The sequence below is a fragment of the Amblyraja radiata genome, chromosome 2 (assembly GCF_010909765.2).
Source record: "Amblyraja radiata isolate CabotCenter1 chromosome 2, sAmbRad1.1.pri, whole genome shotgun sequence".
Taxonomy (NCBI): Eukaryota; Metazoa; Chordata; class Chondrichthyes; order Rajiformes; family Rajidae; genus Amblyraja; species Amblyraja radiata.
In genome coordinates, this window is record NC_045957.1 from 25,223,101 (window position 1) to 25,239,795 (window position 16,695).

General features: G+C 39.8%; 1 protein-coding gene across 4 annotated transcripts in view; it reads left to right on the forward strand.

Moving 5' to 3' along the window:
• Positions 1-16,695, forward strand: part of obscn (obscurin, cytoskeletal calmodulin and titin-interacting RhoGEF) — a 435,173-nt gene that overhangs the window by 317,584 nt on the left and 100,894 nt on the right. For all 4 annotated transcript variants that reach the window (XM_033043588.1, XM_033043597.1, XM_033043606.1 and 1 more), the window contains 6 exons: positions 1,493-1,670; positions 2,547-2,660; positions 8,412-8,579; positions 9,971-10,073; positions 11,222-11,351; positions 13,077-13,179. In XM_033043588.1, coding sequence (XP_032899479.1) covers positions 1,493-1,670; positions 2,547-2,660; positions 8,412-8,579; positions 9,971-10,073; positions 11,222-11,351; positions 13,077-13,179 — 796 coding nt within the window. The remainder of the gene's footprint in view (positions 1-1,492; positions 1,671-2,546; positions 2,661-8,411; positions 8,580-9,970; positions 10,074-11,221; positions 11,352-13,076; positions 13,180-16,695) is intronic.

A 16,695-nucleotide genomic window follows, 5' to 3' on the forward strand; every position in this document is an offset into this window, starting at 1 on the left:
TTACCCAACAGATGATCGTCTCTGTATAGTAAGACATTTGTCGTTATACATGGAGAAAACGAAAACCATCAGAGGCAATGAGAAGGCACTTTTAGTCAGCCATAAGCAACCACACAAAAGAGTGACGGTCCAGACCATCTCAAGATGGCTGAAACAGGTTCTAACACAGGCTGGGGTGGATAATAATATTTTTAAATCTCATTCCACCAGGGCTGCAGCTACATCGGCAGCTATGCAGTTGGATGTACCAATGGACCAAATCCTCAAGGCAGGTGGATGGTCAGGGAAAAAACATTCCAACTATTTTATCATAAACCAGTCATGAAACCTGGAACGTTTGCAGAAACAATTTTAAGTTCTGTAATTTAATTTACCCCATAAATAGGGGTTATAATTTGTGTTAATAAATTTCATGGATTTTAATGTCGGATTCATGTCTAAATTATGTTGACACAATTCCTCCTACAGTCATTAAGGCAGATGTGATGCATTGACTCGTTTCCACGGCATGAAATCACAGAGCTTTGAAATCTTCACGTAGTCACTCACGTGACTCCGAAGTAAAATAGTAAGATTAAACGAGAACTTACCAGTTCGAAGTTTGATCATTATTTTATGAGGAGTACGTTGAGGGAATACGTGCCCTCCGCTCCCACCCATGATCATATACTCAACTGGTATTTCTTTCTCTAATCTTACTATGTTTAAGTCATTACAGTTATCTGTGATTTCACACCGCTGCTTTGAAGAATGACACGCATGCGTCCTGGCGGGGTTCTTCACGTATTCCCTCAACGTACTCCTCATAAATAATGATCAAACTTCGAACTGGTAAATTCTCGTTTAATCTTACTATTAGTGACTACAGTTCCGGTTCTCTTTTCACAAATGCAGCCTGACCTGTTGAGCATTTCCAGCATTTTCTGTTTTTATTTTGCATTTACATACTAAACGTACTTAATTTGAGAACTTCCTCAAGGGTTTGCAAAGGTTAGCAGAAAGTCACATGGCAATTAATTTCATTTTGAGCCCAATAACATTTCTAAACTTGAGTAAGTTTGAGTTGTGCTGAATTTGAGATATATTGCATTGTCATCCCATTTTATAGCAATTGGCACAAAAAGACTGCAACAGAACTGAAACCAGGCCACAACATTTCTGCTTTCATTTAGGATTTTTTTGATAGTCAACTCATTCCTTTTTCCAAAAAGAAAATTATTTTTCTATTCAGCAGGTCAAGCATCATCTGTGACGATAAAAACAGATTTAACATTTCAAGTTGATGGCCTCTGATCAGAAAGATATTTTGTATTCTTGCATTACTATATGGCGTGTATGTAGTTTATTTTTAAAAACTCTTAGAAGCTATGGGCTTTTGAGGAGGATAATAGTTTTTCCATATAATTGTCAGTCTGAAAGATGAAAAGCCAAAATAACAATCTATTTAAAAAAAAATGATAATTCAGAATTTACACTACTTTTCCTCACCTAGCTCACAAACATTGATGTAAATGACTTTGTGGAAGGTGATGAACGATCCTTTGAAATTTGGCATGAAAGAGAAGACTCTGTGCGTAAATATACTCTCCAAGCACGAACTGTGAACATAAAGATATCATGGTTAAAAGACATTAGTGGCATACAGCAGCGCTTCAGTATTCCTGCGTGGAGTAAGTACCTGACAAACCCAAGTAATAAAAATTGTGCATCTAATTTATGGTTGGTTTCTGAAAAATTATACATCAAATAATGAAACGTTATTTTTTGTACATATAATAAGAGTGAAGCCTCATATTGAGCTTATTCTTTGTAATGATTGATATTTTTTCATAGCTATATCCCATATATATTTTTTATCCTTCCAAAACTTATCCCATTAACAACTATTTTTAGAGTGACCCATTGCCAGTCTTGAGGTATGAATTATGTTTGACCACAGGAAGTGGTCTAAAGTTTCCACATGCAGATGCAAATGAAATCTTGTTTTACATTGCAGTCTGTCACAATCTCAACCTTTGATTTTTTTTAAAATCTGAGACAATGTAATTTTTAAATTTATTTTCTTAACTTGACATCATTTTGATTTGAAATCTCATTTGTGGTAAATAATTTTTGGACTTTCTGACCAGTCGGAAGTATACACATATATCCTACTAATGTTGAACAGATCGTATGCCACATGTGGAATGCCATGTTCAGCTAACTAACTCAACCAGTTACTTTCTTTGATAAATAGAATTCTTTTTTTTTTTAATCTCTTGATGGCTTCTTATTGAAGGGTTTCTGAAAATCCAAATACATCACATCAATTGGTTTGCCCTTTATATTTTGCTAGTTATATAATTACCCTTTGAAGTGTACCCAAATAGGAATGGATTTATGAAAGAGCCATGCTTCTTTTTTAAACCTGTCAGCCATGGATATTTGGTGAAGCTGATGTTTTCTTTCTGTTATTATGTAATTAAATTACCCCCAAAAAACAAGAATTTGAATTCAGAAAATGTAATGGATAAACAAGATTGTGAATTAAGTTCCTGTTTTTATAGATCCTCCAGAATTCGTGGAGAAACTAGCAGATTTTACTGCTAAACTGGGACAAACAGTGAAACTAGCATGTCTGGTCATTGGAAATCCTAAGCCAATTATCACATGGTACAAAGGTAATATTTTACTTTACTGCTACATCTACTAAGTAAAAACATGAGCCATCAATATTATTATCCTATTTCATATTTTCACGGTAGCCTCTGAAAAGAGAGAGACATATGGTACATTGCCTTAATTAGTCTGGGCATTGGGTATAAAAGTCAGGAAGTTATCATGCAGCTTTTTAGGACTTGCCACATTTAATGTTGCTGTTTTACCTGCTTTTAACTATTTATACTGTTTTATCAGGGACTGGATTGTTTTTACTGTTATTATGTGTGAAATGTTTTAAGTTTCATGTGCGATGCTCCGGTATTCCCTTGGGAAACGTCTTCTCATTTTGCACTGTACAACTGTTGCTTTGCAAGATGACAATAAAGGTTGATTGATTGATTGAGTATTGTGTTCGGTTGTGGTCACCCATTACAGGAAGGATGTGGTGGTTTTGGAAGAGGTGCAGAGGAGTTTTTCCAGAATTTTGATTGAATTGGGGGTATTAGCTCCAGTCAAAACCTTTTTCCTAAGATCAAAATACCAAATACTAGAGGGCAAAGCTTTAAGGTGAGAGGGGCAATGTATAGGAAATATGCGGGGCAACTTTTTTACCCAGAGGGTGGTGGGTGCCTGGAACATGCTGCTAGGGGTGGTGGTGGAGGCAGCTGTACCGTTCTATGGTTTTTTAAGAGTTAATTGTTCAGTTATGTAAGGAAATCTAGATGGACAGGAGAACTACAGGTTAGATTTTTGATCTCTAGTAAGCTAGCAGATCGGAACTGCAAAGAGTCTGACTTAAGAAAGTAAACAAAAACATAGCACAGCATAGGAACAAGCTTTTCAATGCATAACATTTGTGCTGACCATTACCCCAATGTACATGGTCTACATCCCTGTATTCACTGTCTGTTCATGTACCTGTCTAAATGCTTCTTAAACATTGCTATCGTATTTGCTTGCGCCAGCCCTCCTGGCAGCATGCTCCATGCACCCACTACAGGTGCACGACCTTTTATCCGAAAGCCTTGGGACCAGACACTTTTCGTAATTTGGAATTTTTCGGCTTTCGGAATGGAAGATTTTTAGCGTAGATTTTAACGGCTGGCTCAGTGGTAGAGTGCTCGGCTCATATCCGCAAGGTCGCGAGTTTGCGCCTCGATCCCGGCAGTTACTCGATCGTGAGTTTGAGACTTCAATGTAGTTTTTTCTTGCAGAATAGGAGAGAATAGGGAGGGTTAGGCTGGGATCATTCTCTGCGAGATGATCTTAGTGCGGGAGACAAGTGTAGGAGAGGTGTACTGACTGTGTGGGCAGAACTTTGGAAGTGATTGCCCACCATTCTCAAAAGCCGCTGTGTCTCTCTGTCCCTCCAACTCCAGAGGAATCCGCTCCCTGATGGGCCGCTACGGCGACAAGTGGCAGTTCGCCCACAGCCCGAGCTGCGCCACCCCAAGAACAAGACGTACCTTGCACACCATCAGCTTCTGCCCCTACGGGGAGCGTGTTCCTCTGGAGTTGGAGCGGGGCTGGGCTGGAGTTGCTGATCTGGGATCTCCGTGCTTGCAGTGGGCCTGGGGGTCGGTGTCCCGATGAGGGGGCGCAGCTCGGGCTGTGGGCGAACTGCCACTTGTCGCCGTAGCGGCCCATCGGGGAGCGGCTTCTGGTGGTCCTGACGTCTCTCAGCTCCTGTCCAGGGGGGTGGCCGGAGACGTCAGGACCAACAGGAACTCGCTCCCCGATGGGCCGCTACAGCGACAAGTGGCAGTTCGCCCACAGCCCGAGCTGCGCCCCCTCATCCGCAACCCCAAGAACAAGACGTACCTTGCACACCATCAGCTTCTGTCCCTACGGGGAGTGTGTTCCTCTGGAATTGGAACGGGGCTGGGCTGCTGCTGGCTGTGGGTCTCTGGGATCTCCGTGCTTGCAGTGGGCCTGGGGGTCGGTGTCCCGTTGGTCCTGACGTCTCCGGTGACTGGCACTGACCTGCTGGCATCGCCGACGTGAAGACAGTGCAAAGCCCCCGCGCCGGTGCAATGGGCGGGGAGCTGGAGAGGGGAGGGAAGGGATCACACACATGGCCGGGAAGCAGAGGGGTGTAGGTGGGGTGAAACTGAAGGGAGCGACAATCTGCTGCTGCCTGCCCACTGAGTTAAAAAGTTCCCACGCAAGACTCACAATACACTGTGTATCGTGAGTCTACCGTGGGAACCTTTTAACTCAGCGGGCAGGCAGCAGCAGATTGTCAATTATTAACCCTCCCGCGCAATATACCCTCACCTTCTCTTTTATGAATGGGGATTTAGTTCCCCTTTCTTTGAGGACCGACCGGAGGTTCCGCTGTCACCTCTGCGGGCCGCCCTCGGTGAACGTCTTCAAGGACCTTTCTTCAAGGACCGAAAAAATGTCCGCTGTTCGGAGCTTTTCGTTATTTGGAATTTCGGATAAAAGGTTGTGCACATGTACTTACTTTCTTACTTACTGGCTATTATGCCTCCTAGCATGTAGGGCAGCAACAAAGGTCCTCCACTCCTGTCTGTTCTGGGCTAGCTTCTGGACACTACCCCAGGTCAGGTCCATTGTTTTCATTTCCTCCTCTACATTTCGACGGCAGGTGATTTTGGGTCTTCCTCTTTTTCTTTTCCCTTCCGGTGTCCAGTGCAGGGCTATTCTTGGGATGCCGTCTGGTTCTCTTCTCAGTATTAGGCCAATCCAGTTCCAGCGCCTTCTTGTGATGATGGTGTCCATGCTCTCTTGTTGTCATTGAGCTTGGTTGGATATGGTGTTTGGCCAAAATATTCTAAGGATTCTTTTCAGGTTCTTAGTATGGAAGACCGACAGCTGGTTGATGCCGCTCACTGTTCTCCAGCATTCCGAGCCATATAGGATGGTGGAGAGAACACAGCTCTGGTGTAAATTCAGATTGTTCTTGGTGCTGTATTGCTTGGACCTCCAAACATTGTTTAGCATTCTGAAAACATTCCTAGCCTTGTTTAGCTGGTTCTTGATGTCATTGTGTGCTCCGCCATCGTGTCTGACTTTGCTACCAAGATAGGTAAACTCCTCAGTTATGTAGCAATGTTACAAAATTTTGAGATTTAAAAAATCAAGTCTGTAATTTATCCCATCAGATAAAGCATAAAAATAAGTTTAATTTGACACCTAATTCACTTTCATATCTCAAGTATTTAAAAAGTTATGGCCATTTTCATACTCGGAAATGAGCATCTTGTTCCCTATTGATTTTCTATGGACATAACAAAAAAGCTGTGATCGTGAACAGTCAAAAGCCCATAACTTTCTTAAAAATTAAGAGAACTGAATGAAAATTTCAGTTATCATAGATTGAAGCATTCTGAAACAAATATAAAATAATCTTACTTGGATGACCTGAAATTAAAGCATATAATTAGTTAGTTACCTAATTGTAGCTAATTTCAGACTTCAATTACTAGATCTAAACATCTATCCATTTCTTAATAAATGATTAACATTTTTAAATAGCCTAAATGTCCAAATAATATTCACAAATAATTCACAATAAAACATGATTTTTAAATCTCATTCACATTAATTTATAGACCAAATGGAAGGAATTTAGTGTTCAATTGCTGTAAATAAATGCCCATTTAAATCAGCTTTCCAGTGGGTCCCTGTGGAACGCGCTGGTTTAGAACGTTCACATTGCGGTAGATTTGTGCCCCAAATGCCGAGAAAAATACTGCGGGATATAATGGGCCCAAAATGAGCTACTCGCAATATTAAACTTTGTATAAAGGGATCTTTAGAAGCCCTTTTTAATGTAAAAATAAGCTACATACCCTCTGTGGTTTGCTCTATGGGACCCTGCGGTTGCTGGCGGTCGCGGGTTTAGAGATTGATTTTTAAACTACTATAACTATTATACGAGGCCTTTAAACCTAATAATAGCTTTTGCGACGGGGTCTTCCAGCGATTTTTCGTTAATAATTAACTAGGCTGAACATCTTCGATTTGAACAGCCTAGAGAAAATCGCGTTTTAAACCCGCCCCCCTCTAAATGGCGCCAAAATCGCGCACACCCACAGCGATAGATTTTCAACGACGCTTCAGGTAGGCTTTGCAACATACCTAAGTTATGGGAAGATTGTTTCCATTCACTTGGATTGTCAAGGGGTTTTGGATGTTTAGTGTCATTACTTCAGATTTTTTCTGGTTTATCTTCAGGCCAATTTGTTGTGCAAAGTCACTGAGACGGGATGTTTTTTCCTGTATGTGCTTGTGAGTGTGGGAGACCAGACCCAAATCATCAGCAAAATCAAGGTCTTCCAATGCTGAGAAGAGGGCCCATGGTATGCCGCATGCTTGGTCTTCGATTGTCTGACGCATCACCCAGTCAATAACAATATTGAAGAGTAGCGCCGTTATCACACACCCTTGTCAGACTCCTGTCTTCAACTGGAATGTGTGGTTACTGTTCCCCACTCTGCAAGAAAAGTTGGCGTAGAAGCTCTTAATGACCGACCATATGCTGTGGGATCCCATACATTCGTAGTATGCCCCAGCGGCTGTCTCGGTGGATGCTGTCAAATGCTTTCTCGAAATCAACAAAGTTGATGTATATCTGTCTCTGCCACTCTGTTCACTGTCTATAATGTTACGAAGGGCAAATAACTGGCCAATGCATCCCCTCCAACCACGAAATCCTGCCTGTTCTTTCCTGAGCTATTTGTCTAGTACTTCTGAGATACTTTGTATAATAATCTTTGCCAGAATCTTGCTTGGAATTGATAGAAGTGTTAATCCCTCTCCAGTTGTTACACTCTCTTAAGTTGCCTTTCTTTGGTATCCTAATGGTGACTCCTTCTCACCAGTCATCAGGTATATCCTTCCTTTCCCAAATAGCTGTGAAAAGTGGTACAAATACTTCAGCTGCAAGTTCTGGGTCTGCCTTGAACAGTTCTGCATTTGGAGGGATCTGGGATATGTGCAGGCAGATAAGAGTTGGTCTTAGCATCATGTTCGGCGCAGATATTGTGGGCCAAAAAGCCTGTTCTTGTGCTGCATTGTTCTATGTGCCGGTCCAAATGTCTGTTTAAATGTTGCTATTTTACGTACCTCCTCTGGCAGCTTGTTCTATTTACCCATCACCCACTGCGTGTTTAAATCGTTTACCTCTCACCATCTCACCTATGCCCTCTAGTTCTTGAAAACACAATCCTGTGAGGAAAATGCATTGATGAACTCACACCTTGAGTGTTGTTAGCAGTTTTAATCTCCGTCAAACCTGCTCAGATTTGATTCAAGAAGGATGTTGGGGTTGTCCAGAATTAATGGTAGCAGTAATCTATTAGAGTAACTTAGTGGCCCAAGCAGCATTTGTGGTGAGACTGGTGTTAGTGGGTGATTGGTAGATCGAGGAAGGGTGAAGGATGATAATCACCCATTTGCCCCTCTCACCACTTCTTCTTTCCTCTTTATACTGGCAACCTTCCCTCTACACTGTTAGTCCTTGGGCACCTCGGGATTACCTTTACCTTACTTGAGAAGGATGATCACCAGTACCTTTTCAAGGGTATTAAGGATTCGGGATTAAATGTTGGATTTTCCAGTGATGTCTATGTCCCGTGTATACATAGCTAAAGATTTATTTTATTTTTTTAAATCAAAGCCAGATGGTTAATCAACATAATTTACTTTTGCCTGCTGGATTGTGGATATCTGTTGATATTATAATGAAAACTGCAGAAAAATGTCACTAATTCCTCTGAGCATATTCATGTTGTTTTCACTAGATGGAAAACTCGTGGAGATTGACCGACATCACATTATTATCGAGGATGAAGATGGTTCCTGCACATTGATCTTGGACACGCTAAATGCTGCTGATTCCGGTCAATACATGTGTTATGCAGCCAGTGCTGCTGGGCATGCCAATACACTTGGAAAGATTATTGTTCAAGGTATTTAATTGCAATCTACCAGAATCTCTTTTGTATTAATAGTCTTTTTTTTAATGAATGTAAATGCATTACTTAAATTTATTTTTCTGATGTAAATAAAAAACTTTTTTGGTGGGGATTTTCCCCAAGCATGGCCAGCTGCTGGCTAAAAATTAGTTATAAATTATAGTTTTACCCATACATTCTCAATAATAGAAAAAATGTATTTGTCCTGCACAAAGCATAACTAAACCATCTGAATTCAGATGATGCCTTAGATGTGTAGAGCATAGAAAATGGTAGTGCTCTCGTTTTTGATTAGAGTTTTGATATGGCATATAACATTTATTTTCAAATCCTCTTTAAGATATTGACTTGATGGTAATGAAAATCAAAAAAAAATCAGGAAATGCTAGTAAAACTCATCAGGTGAGACAGCATCACTGGAAACAGATTTCATTTCAGGCCGAATATCCTTTGTTAGATGCCCAGACAAAGTGTCTTTATCCTCAAACTTTAACTTTATTTCTCTTTCCACATCCTGTCTTACAAACTGAGTTTTTGAACAATGTCTGTTATTGTTACAATTGACAGTAAGATAGATAGGTTCTGAAAAATCTGTATCTGTATGTAACTCAAACACAATCTTAAATCAAATCACTAAATACTTCCCTGAGAAAGAACTCTTTTCAAAAGTAAAATTAGAGCTATAGAGCCATACAGCATGAAAACAGGCCCTTTGGCCCAACGCCCATGCTGACCAAGATGCCCCATCTACATTAGTCCCACCTGCCCATGATTGCCTCATATCCCTCTAAACCTTTCCTGTCCATGTACCTGTCTAAATGTCTTTTAAATGTTGTTATAGTACCTGCCTCAACTACCCCCTCTGGCAGCTCGTTCCATATATCCAAACGTGTGAAAATGTTGCTCCTCAGGTTCCTATCTTTCCACTTTCACCACTTAGATGAATGAGTGGTTGGGAAAAGGTATAGGCCACATCTGGATCCAAGACATTTGCAATGAAGTATCCATCAACCTCTCCTGTCTCTTCCAGAACAAACTTGAGGATGGTTACTAATATTTATTGATGTTGAGAGGGTGACTGGTATTAATCAGTGATGTTAGAACATCCAAATGTTAACCTCAGCTTGTCAGTCTCACATGGTTAAGCTACACAGCCTAACATCAAGTATACCTTGAGCATACCCATTTAATTCAAGAATTGTTTTTCGACACAAACCAGTTTCTGGGTCCTAATTTTTCAATAGCTTAGGGTTTTTTTAAAAGCAATTTTTAAAATTTAAGTTAAACTCATTAAGTTTGTTTGCTTGCTTAATAATATAAATTCTAATAAACCCATTTTTAAGAGCTTTCACAGTATCAGTTGAAATTATTACCTTAATTTCCAGTGCCTCCAAGGTTTGTAAGCCATCTTAGAAACATTCCGTTTGTAGAGAATGAAGATACACAGTTTGCATGCACTATTGAAGCTGCACCGGCTCCTCAGATAAGGTAAAGTTTACTTTTTAAAAGCCTGTCATTTTTTTCTTTGCTTGATTTAAAACTCTTTCTTTAAATGACGCTGTGTTTGGAAAGTAGCTTCATAATATTTTCCTTTGGCACTATCCCTCTTCCCTGAGCTTTCTTACTCGGAAGACACCTAATAAAATCATGAAATTTGCCTTTTTGATCATGTCTGTTATGATCTCCAAGAGTTGTCTCATGTGTCTTTGGTACCCCTTTATTTAAATTAAAAATAGTAAATAGCATCTTCACTGCAATCTCAACGGCTGTTAATAGCCTTTTTCTGCCTGACAAGCGTCCTTCCATGCAATCTTACCCTGCCCCTCCCCACATGCGCACACACACACACAAATCATCCCTTTCCTTGGGTATTCCTCTCCAGGTTACTATTGCTTCTGATTGCTGGTCCTATTAACAATAAGCTATTTTTCTCTGTCATTTTGCTCTCTCTTCTAGCAATAATTTCTCCCGCTCTCTTTGCTATTCAGTGTTTCCATGCCTCCATTATTATATTAAATCAATTAAATCAGTTGTTGGTTTCAGGCATTTGGATACCGTAGATAATTTATCATTCATCATATCTTCCAGGTATGACACCTTTTGAGTATGCGATCAGACTGACACGATAAAATACCCCCATCCTCCAGGAGTCACAGTTATTTCAACACAATACTCTGCCACTGCCTTGAAGAAGATTAGATACATAAATCAGGTCCTGAATATAGGTTAAGAGGTTGCTGTCTCTGACAGAGAAACTTCTAAACTGCAATGTAATAAATCTCCCAGATCAATTACTGGTGTAGTCCACAAAAGATACATAGCTGTTCTGCGCATACAAGGACCTGTGGAATCTTTCAGAGCCATAGCTGACAGGAATATAGGGTAGTCTCTCAATGTGCAGACACAGGTTTAATTTAATTTGAAGTTTGTTGACGCTTTCTGAATGGAATGGAATACAGACTGATCGAATTCTGGTTAATTATTGACCTGCCTGCAAATTTAAGAGATTTACTGTTCTTTCAATTTCAAATGACTTATTTTTCATTAAATACAATTTTGAAACATTAAAATTAATATTTTTGAAGTTTTCTCCTTCCGGCAGCTGTGATTTTCAATTAGTTCTGTTCTTTTTGAAGATGGAGTACTGGTGGCTCACCACTAACAAATAAAGCGAAGTACCAGACTTTCTTTGACTCACAGTTTGGAGTTGCGATGCTAGCCATCAAAAACACAGAAAAAAATGACCTTGGAGTCTATGAATGTGAAGTGAGTATGTCAAAAAAGCTTATTATAAAGTTTTAAGACTATTCAACAATGTTAGTATTCATTAGAAAAAACATATTTCTATGACATAGACAAATTGATCAAATAATTATATCCTGAACAATTTTACCATTCTATACGTAAAGGATTCTTCTAAATCAAGTTTAATGTTTCAGCAATGTATGGGTAAACCTAAGACAGCATTTTGAGCTCACTGAGGTCGAATGGTTGAATATTACATCTGAAGGTACTTCTGTCTCGAGGTGTTTTAATAATAAAGCCGAACAACATTGGCAATAGAGACATGCAAGCATTTATGCAAATATCTCTTTTTAGTGCGAAAAATAGTTTCATTTTCTGGTGATTTATTTTGTTTGAATATTCATTTTAGTAAAGGTTGTAAATTAAACTGTTACTAAATCCTTGTTATACAATAGAGGCAGTGAATCTAAACAAATACATTGTCAGTTCTAACCAAGACAACACACATCAGTTATCTTTATTTATAAGTTGATATTGAACATCGAAGGGCCGAATGGCCTACTCCTGCACCTAATTTCTATGTTTCTATTATTTAATGCTTCTTCTTCTTCTTCTTCTTCTTCTTGCGTATGGCGTGCACAGTCTAAAGTTGTCGGACAACTTGTTCTATTTGAACTTATTTGATTGTGCACGCCGGGTTGATTGCATTCGTCAAAACAGGGCAGACCATGTGAAGGTTGCAATCTTCCACCCCATTTAGTGCTTCAATGGTAGTATTCAGCTTCTCCTGCATATAGGACCTTAATAGGTCTTGCTTATTTTAATCTTGAAATATGAACTTGTCATTTCAGTCATTATTGTTGCACAACTTGTATTTAATAAAACTTTTTTTTTAATATTGTGATTAAATCACAAGAAAGAGCACCAAAACATACAGTACAAAAGCTTGAACTGAAAACATGCCCCTCAGATCTCTTTTAAATTTCCACTTCTCATCTTAAATGTATGCCTACTAGTTTCATATTCCCCTCACCCCGGAAGAAATACTCTGACTGTACACCCTATGCCCCTCATAATTTGATAAACCTCTTTAAGGTTATCTCTCAGTCTCCCACATTCCAGTGAGAATAAACCCAGTCTCCTTAAAGCCCTCCATACCAGGGAACATCCTGGTGAATCTTCTCTGCACCTTTCCTACTGCCATCACATCCTTCCTGTATTGTGGTAACCTGAATTGTACATGATACTTCAAATGCAGTCTGATTGATATTTTGTACAGCTGCAACATGACATCCCAATTCCATACTCTAAAAGATAAAATATTTTCCTTATATTTGGCACACTGAGGCATTTGTGTACTCTTATGTGTGAGCATGTATGGGCCTGTTTCTAAAAGTAACAGAAGTTCTACTGAGGCTATTGAGAGATGGAAATCTGAAAGATCTGGATTCCATCCCAAATTCTGAATCGCTTGAAATCAATCTGCTGCCACCAGAAGCTTCTTGACCTATAAAACTTTGGGCCATTAAAGTGATTTATGCTCCACCAAATCCACGATGTGTTGCTCAATAAAGATAAAACAAATCCACTAAAATTTTGTAGTCAAACACTCAGACACATTTCTTCAAATAATGTTCTTTCATAGAAAAGAAGGTACCCCAAGAAAATTTAACTTGTGCGCCAGAGGAACAGTCGTAATCTACCTTTAGGTTTGTAAATCTGAATTGTTGCTTCTTTTAATAATAGATTACAAACAAACTGGGCACAGCCAAAGATGTTGCAGAGTTGTATCTTCAGGTTCCTGTTGTAATACCAGAAAAGAAAGATAATCAAATTGTCATGATTGAAGGTAAGTTACCTAATTTTGCTATGCAGACACAGTTCTGGGAGCTGATGAATTCAAAATATATATTTGTTCAGAAGCTGTTGTATTTGTCGAGAAGTGAGGTCAATCAGTTGTGGTTGGATTGTTGAGCATAGACTTTTAAAACTAAATAACATGGATGAAATTCAATATTGGTAAAGCAGTATCTTGTCATATAAATTATCAGCACATAATATATTGTTCCACCAATCTTATTTAAAAGAGACATAAATTAAGAGGAGGCAACCAGTTTGCAGTCAGGGTAGAATTACGACGCATGTCAGGAACTGAACCACCTCGTACCTGTAGGACGGAGGACACAGAAATGAGGCTTATGACCACTTTGAGGAAGAAGCTCCAAGAAAATAATTCTGCCACTCTTTTAAACCATTATGTTCCCGCTACCTCCCACTGACGGAAACACCTTCTCATGTCAATTCCTTTTGAAGCTTTCCTTCTTCTTCCTGTCCTCCTCCACAACACTGCATGAACTATCATTCCCCTTTTTTCATCAACATATCCTCCTCTCGTCCTGTGGTCCCTCTCTCCACTCTCTCTTGTCTCTTCACTTTCCTCATTATTCTTTGCTTTCCTCCACCTTGTCCCTTAAGAAGCAAGAACATTGAACATGTATAGGCATAAAGGTGGAAAGTTTTCATAGTTCAGTCGAATAAACCTTAGCAGCACATTCTGTAAATGTTGTTCATCATGAAGATTTTTTTTGCCCCCATAGCATACTGGTGATGCAGACATAGAATACTTAAATTGCTGATAGGTTGCTGGTCAAAGGGATTGCTTTGTCCTGGATTGTGATAAGCTTTTTAGATGTTGTTCTAGTTTTACTCATTAAGACTAATGACGAGTAAACCAACATATTCCTGATATATGCTTTATGAGTGGTTGAAAGATTTTGGCAAGTCAGGTCTTAGTCGGAAAACCCAGTCCCTGAGTGTGCTCTGTTAGTCAGGAAGAGAATGAGTGACTTTGTAAGTTTTTTTTGTGAAAATGCAGCATTGTATGTGTTGTCAAATGTTATTTGATATTCACTCATCAAAGTATGTATTCAGTTGAGCTATTGCTATTTGTGATAATTGACTGCTTTATTATCTGAGTAATTGTAAATAAGAGTATTTATAGTGTGTATATGCACAGAAAAATACCTCAACATGTTGTACAAATGCATAATCGGGAAATAATTGACATGTTTAAATAGAAAATAGAAGCTGTGTCTGAGACATATTTTAAGGAGGGTCTTAAAGGTAAATGAAAGTGGAGAGGTTTAGAGAGGAAATATAAGATCAAATGGATGAACAAATTTGCAAGTGGTGAGACAACAGCCACCCCACCCAGAACGTTTTAGAGGTAATAAAACTAAAATTAAATGCTTTGAAGGATGGATATAAATCAATATGGAAACTGTTGCAAAGTAGCTGAAATCTTCCCTGCCAGAAGCAGGCTTCAGTATAGTTAAAAGACATTTGGACAGGTACGTGGAGCGGAAAGATTTAGAGGGATATGAGCCAAATACAAGAAAATGAAACAAACTTAAATGTGAATCTTGAATTGCATGGACGGGTTGGCCGAAAGGGGCTGTATCTGTGCTGTGTTACTCTATGACTCCTGACTCATAATTTACTTTCCTATCAGTGATCATAATTGGAGGGCACTCAAGTCAATTTAATTCATAAGAATGCAAGATAAACAAGCTGAGGTAGTCCTTTCCGCTGTTAACGCATCTATGCCTTAACATTTTCCTACTAAATTCCTTCAATATCTGTAAATCTGTGTTAAATGCAATCAGCAAATGAGCTTCCACAGCCCACTTCATTTTCCCCAATCAGTCATTGTTAAATATAATCAACAATACCAAAAATTGCTGGCTGATGATTTGCTGGGGCATATGAGGAGTGTTTGATGGCTCTGGGCCTGTACTCGCCAGAGTTTAGAAGGATGAGGGAAGATCTAATTGAAATCAACCGAATAACGAAACCCCACAATAGAGTGGACGTGGAGAATATGTTTCCAGTAGTGGACCAGAAGGCATATCCTCAGAATAAAAGGACATATCTTTAGAATGGTAATGAATCTATGGAATTCATTACCACAGAGCATGGCTGTGGGGGCCAACTCATTGAATATTTTTAAAGCGGAGATTGATAGATTCTTGATTTTAAGTAAGTTTTAAGAACTACAGATGCTGGCTTAAATCGAAGGTAGACAAAATACTGGAGTAACTCAGCGGGACTGGCAGCATCTCTGGAGAGAAGGAAGGGGCGACGTTTCGGGTCGAGATCCTTCTTCAGACTGATTATGATTAGTAAGTTTGCAGGTGACACTAAATGTTGGTTGTTATAATAGATAGTGAAGATAGTTATCAAAAATTATAGTAGGTTCTTAATCAGCTGGGCAAGCGGAGTGAGGAATAGCTAATGGAGTTTAATGCAGATAAGTGCGAGGAATTGCATTTTGGGAAGTCAAACCAGGGCAGGACGTTCACAGTCAATGGTATGACCATGGGAAGTGTTGTAGAGCAGAGGGATCTAGGAGTACAGGTACATAGTTCCCTGAAAGTGGCCTCACAGGTATTTAGGGTGGTCAAGAAGACTTTCTGTACATTGGCCTTCCTCAATCAGGGCATTGATTGTAGAAGTTGGGACGTTACATTACAAGTCATTGGTGAGACCGTATTTGGAGCACTGTGTTTATTTTTGGTCACTTTGCTATAAGAAAGATATCGTGAGCAGGAAAGAGTGCAGAGAAGATTTACGAGAATGTTGTCAGGACTTGAGGGGCTGAGCTAAAGGGAGAGAATGGGCAGGAGCACAGGAGGCTGAGGGTTGATCTTGTAGAGATGTATAAAATGATGAGGGGAATAGATAGGATGAATGTACAAAACGTTTTACCCAGGCTGGGGGAATCAAAAAGAAGAGCTCACATGTTTAAGGTGAGAGAGGCAAACTTTAATACGATCCTGAGGGGCAACTTTTTCATTCAGAGAGTGGCAGGTGTTTGGAACGAGCTGCTAGAAGAGGTAATAATAATAATAATGGATGGGATTTATATAGCGCCTTTCTAATACTCAAGGCGCTTTACATCGCATTATTCATTCACTCCTCAGTCACACTCGGTGGTGGTAAGCTACTTCTGTAGCCACAGCTGCCGTGGGGCAGACTGACGGAAGCGTGGCTGCCAATCTGCGCCTACGGCCCCTCCGACCACCACCAATCACTCACACACATTCACACACATTCACACACAGGCAAAGGTGTGTGAAGTGTCTTGCCCAAGGACACAACGACAGTATAGAAACATAGAAATTAGGTGCAGGAGTAGGCCATTCGGCCCTTCGAGCCTGCACCGCCATTCAATATGATCATGGCTGATCATCCAACTCAGTATCCTGTACCTGCCTTCTCTCCATACCCTCTGATCCCCTTAGCCACAAGGGCCACATCTAACTCCCTCTTAAATATAGCCAATGAACTGGCCTCGACTACCCTC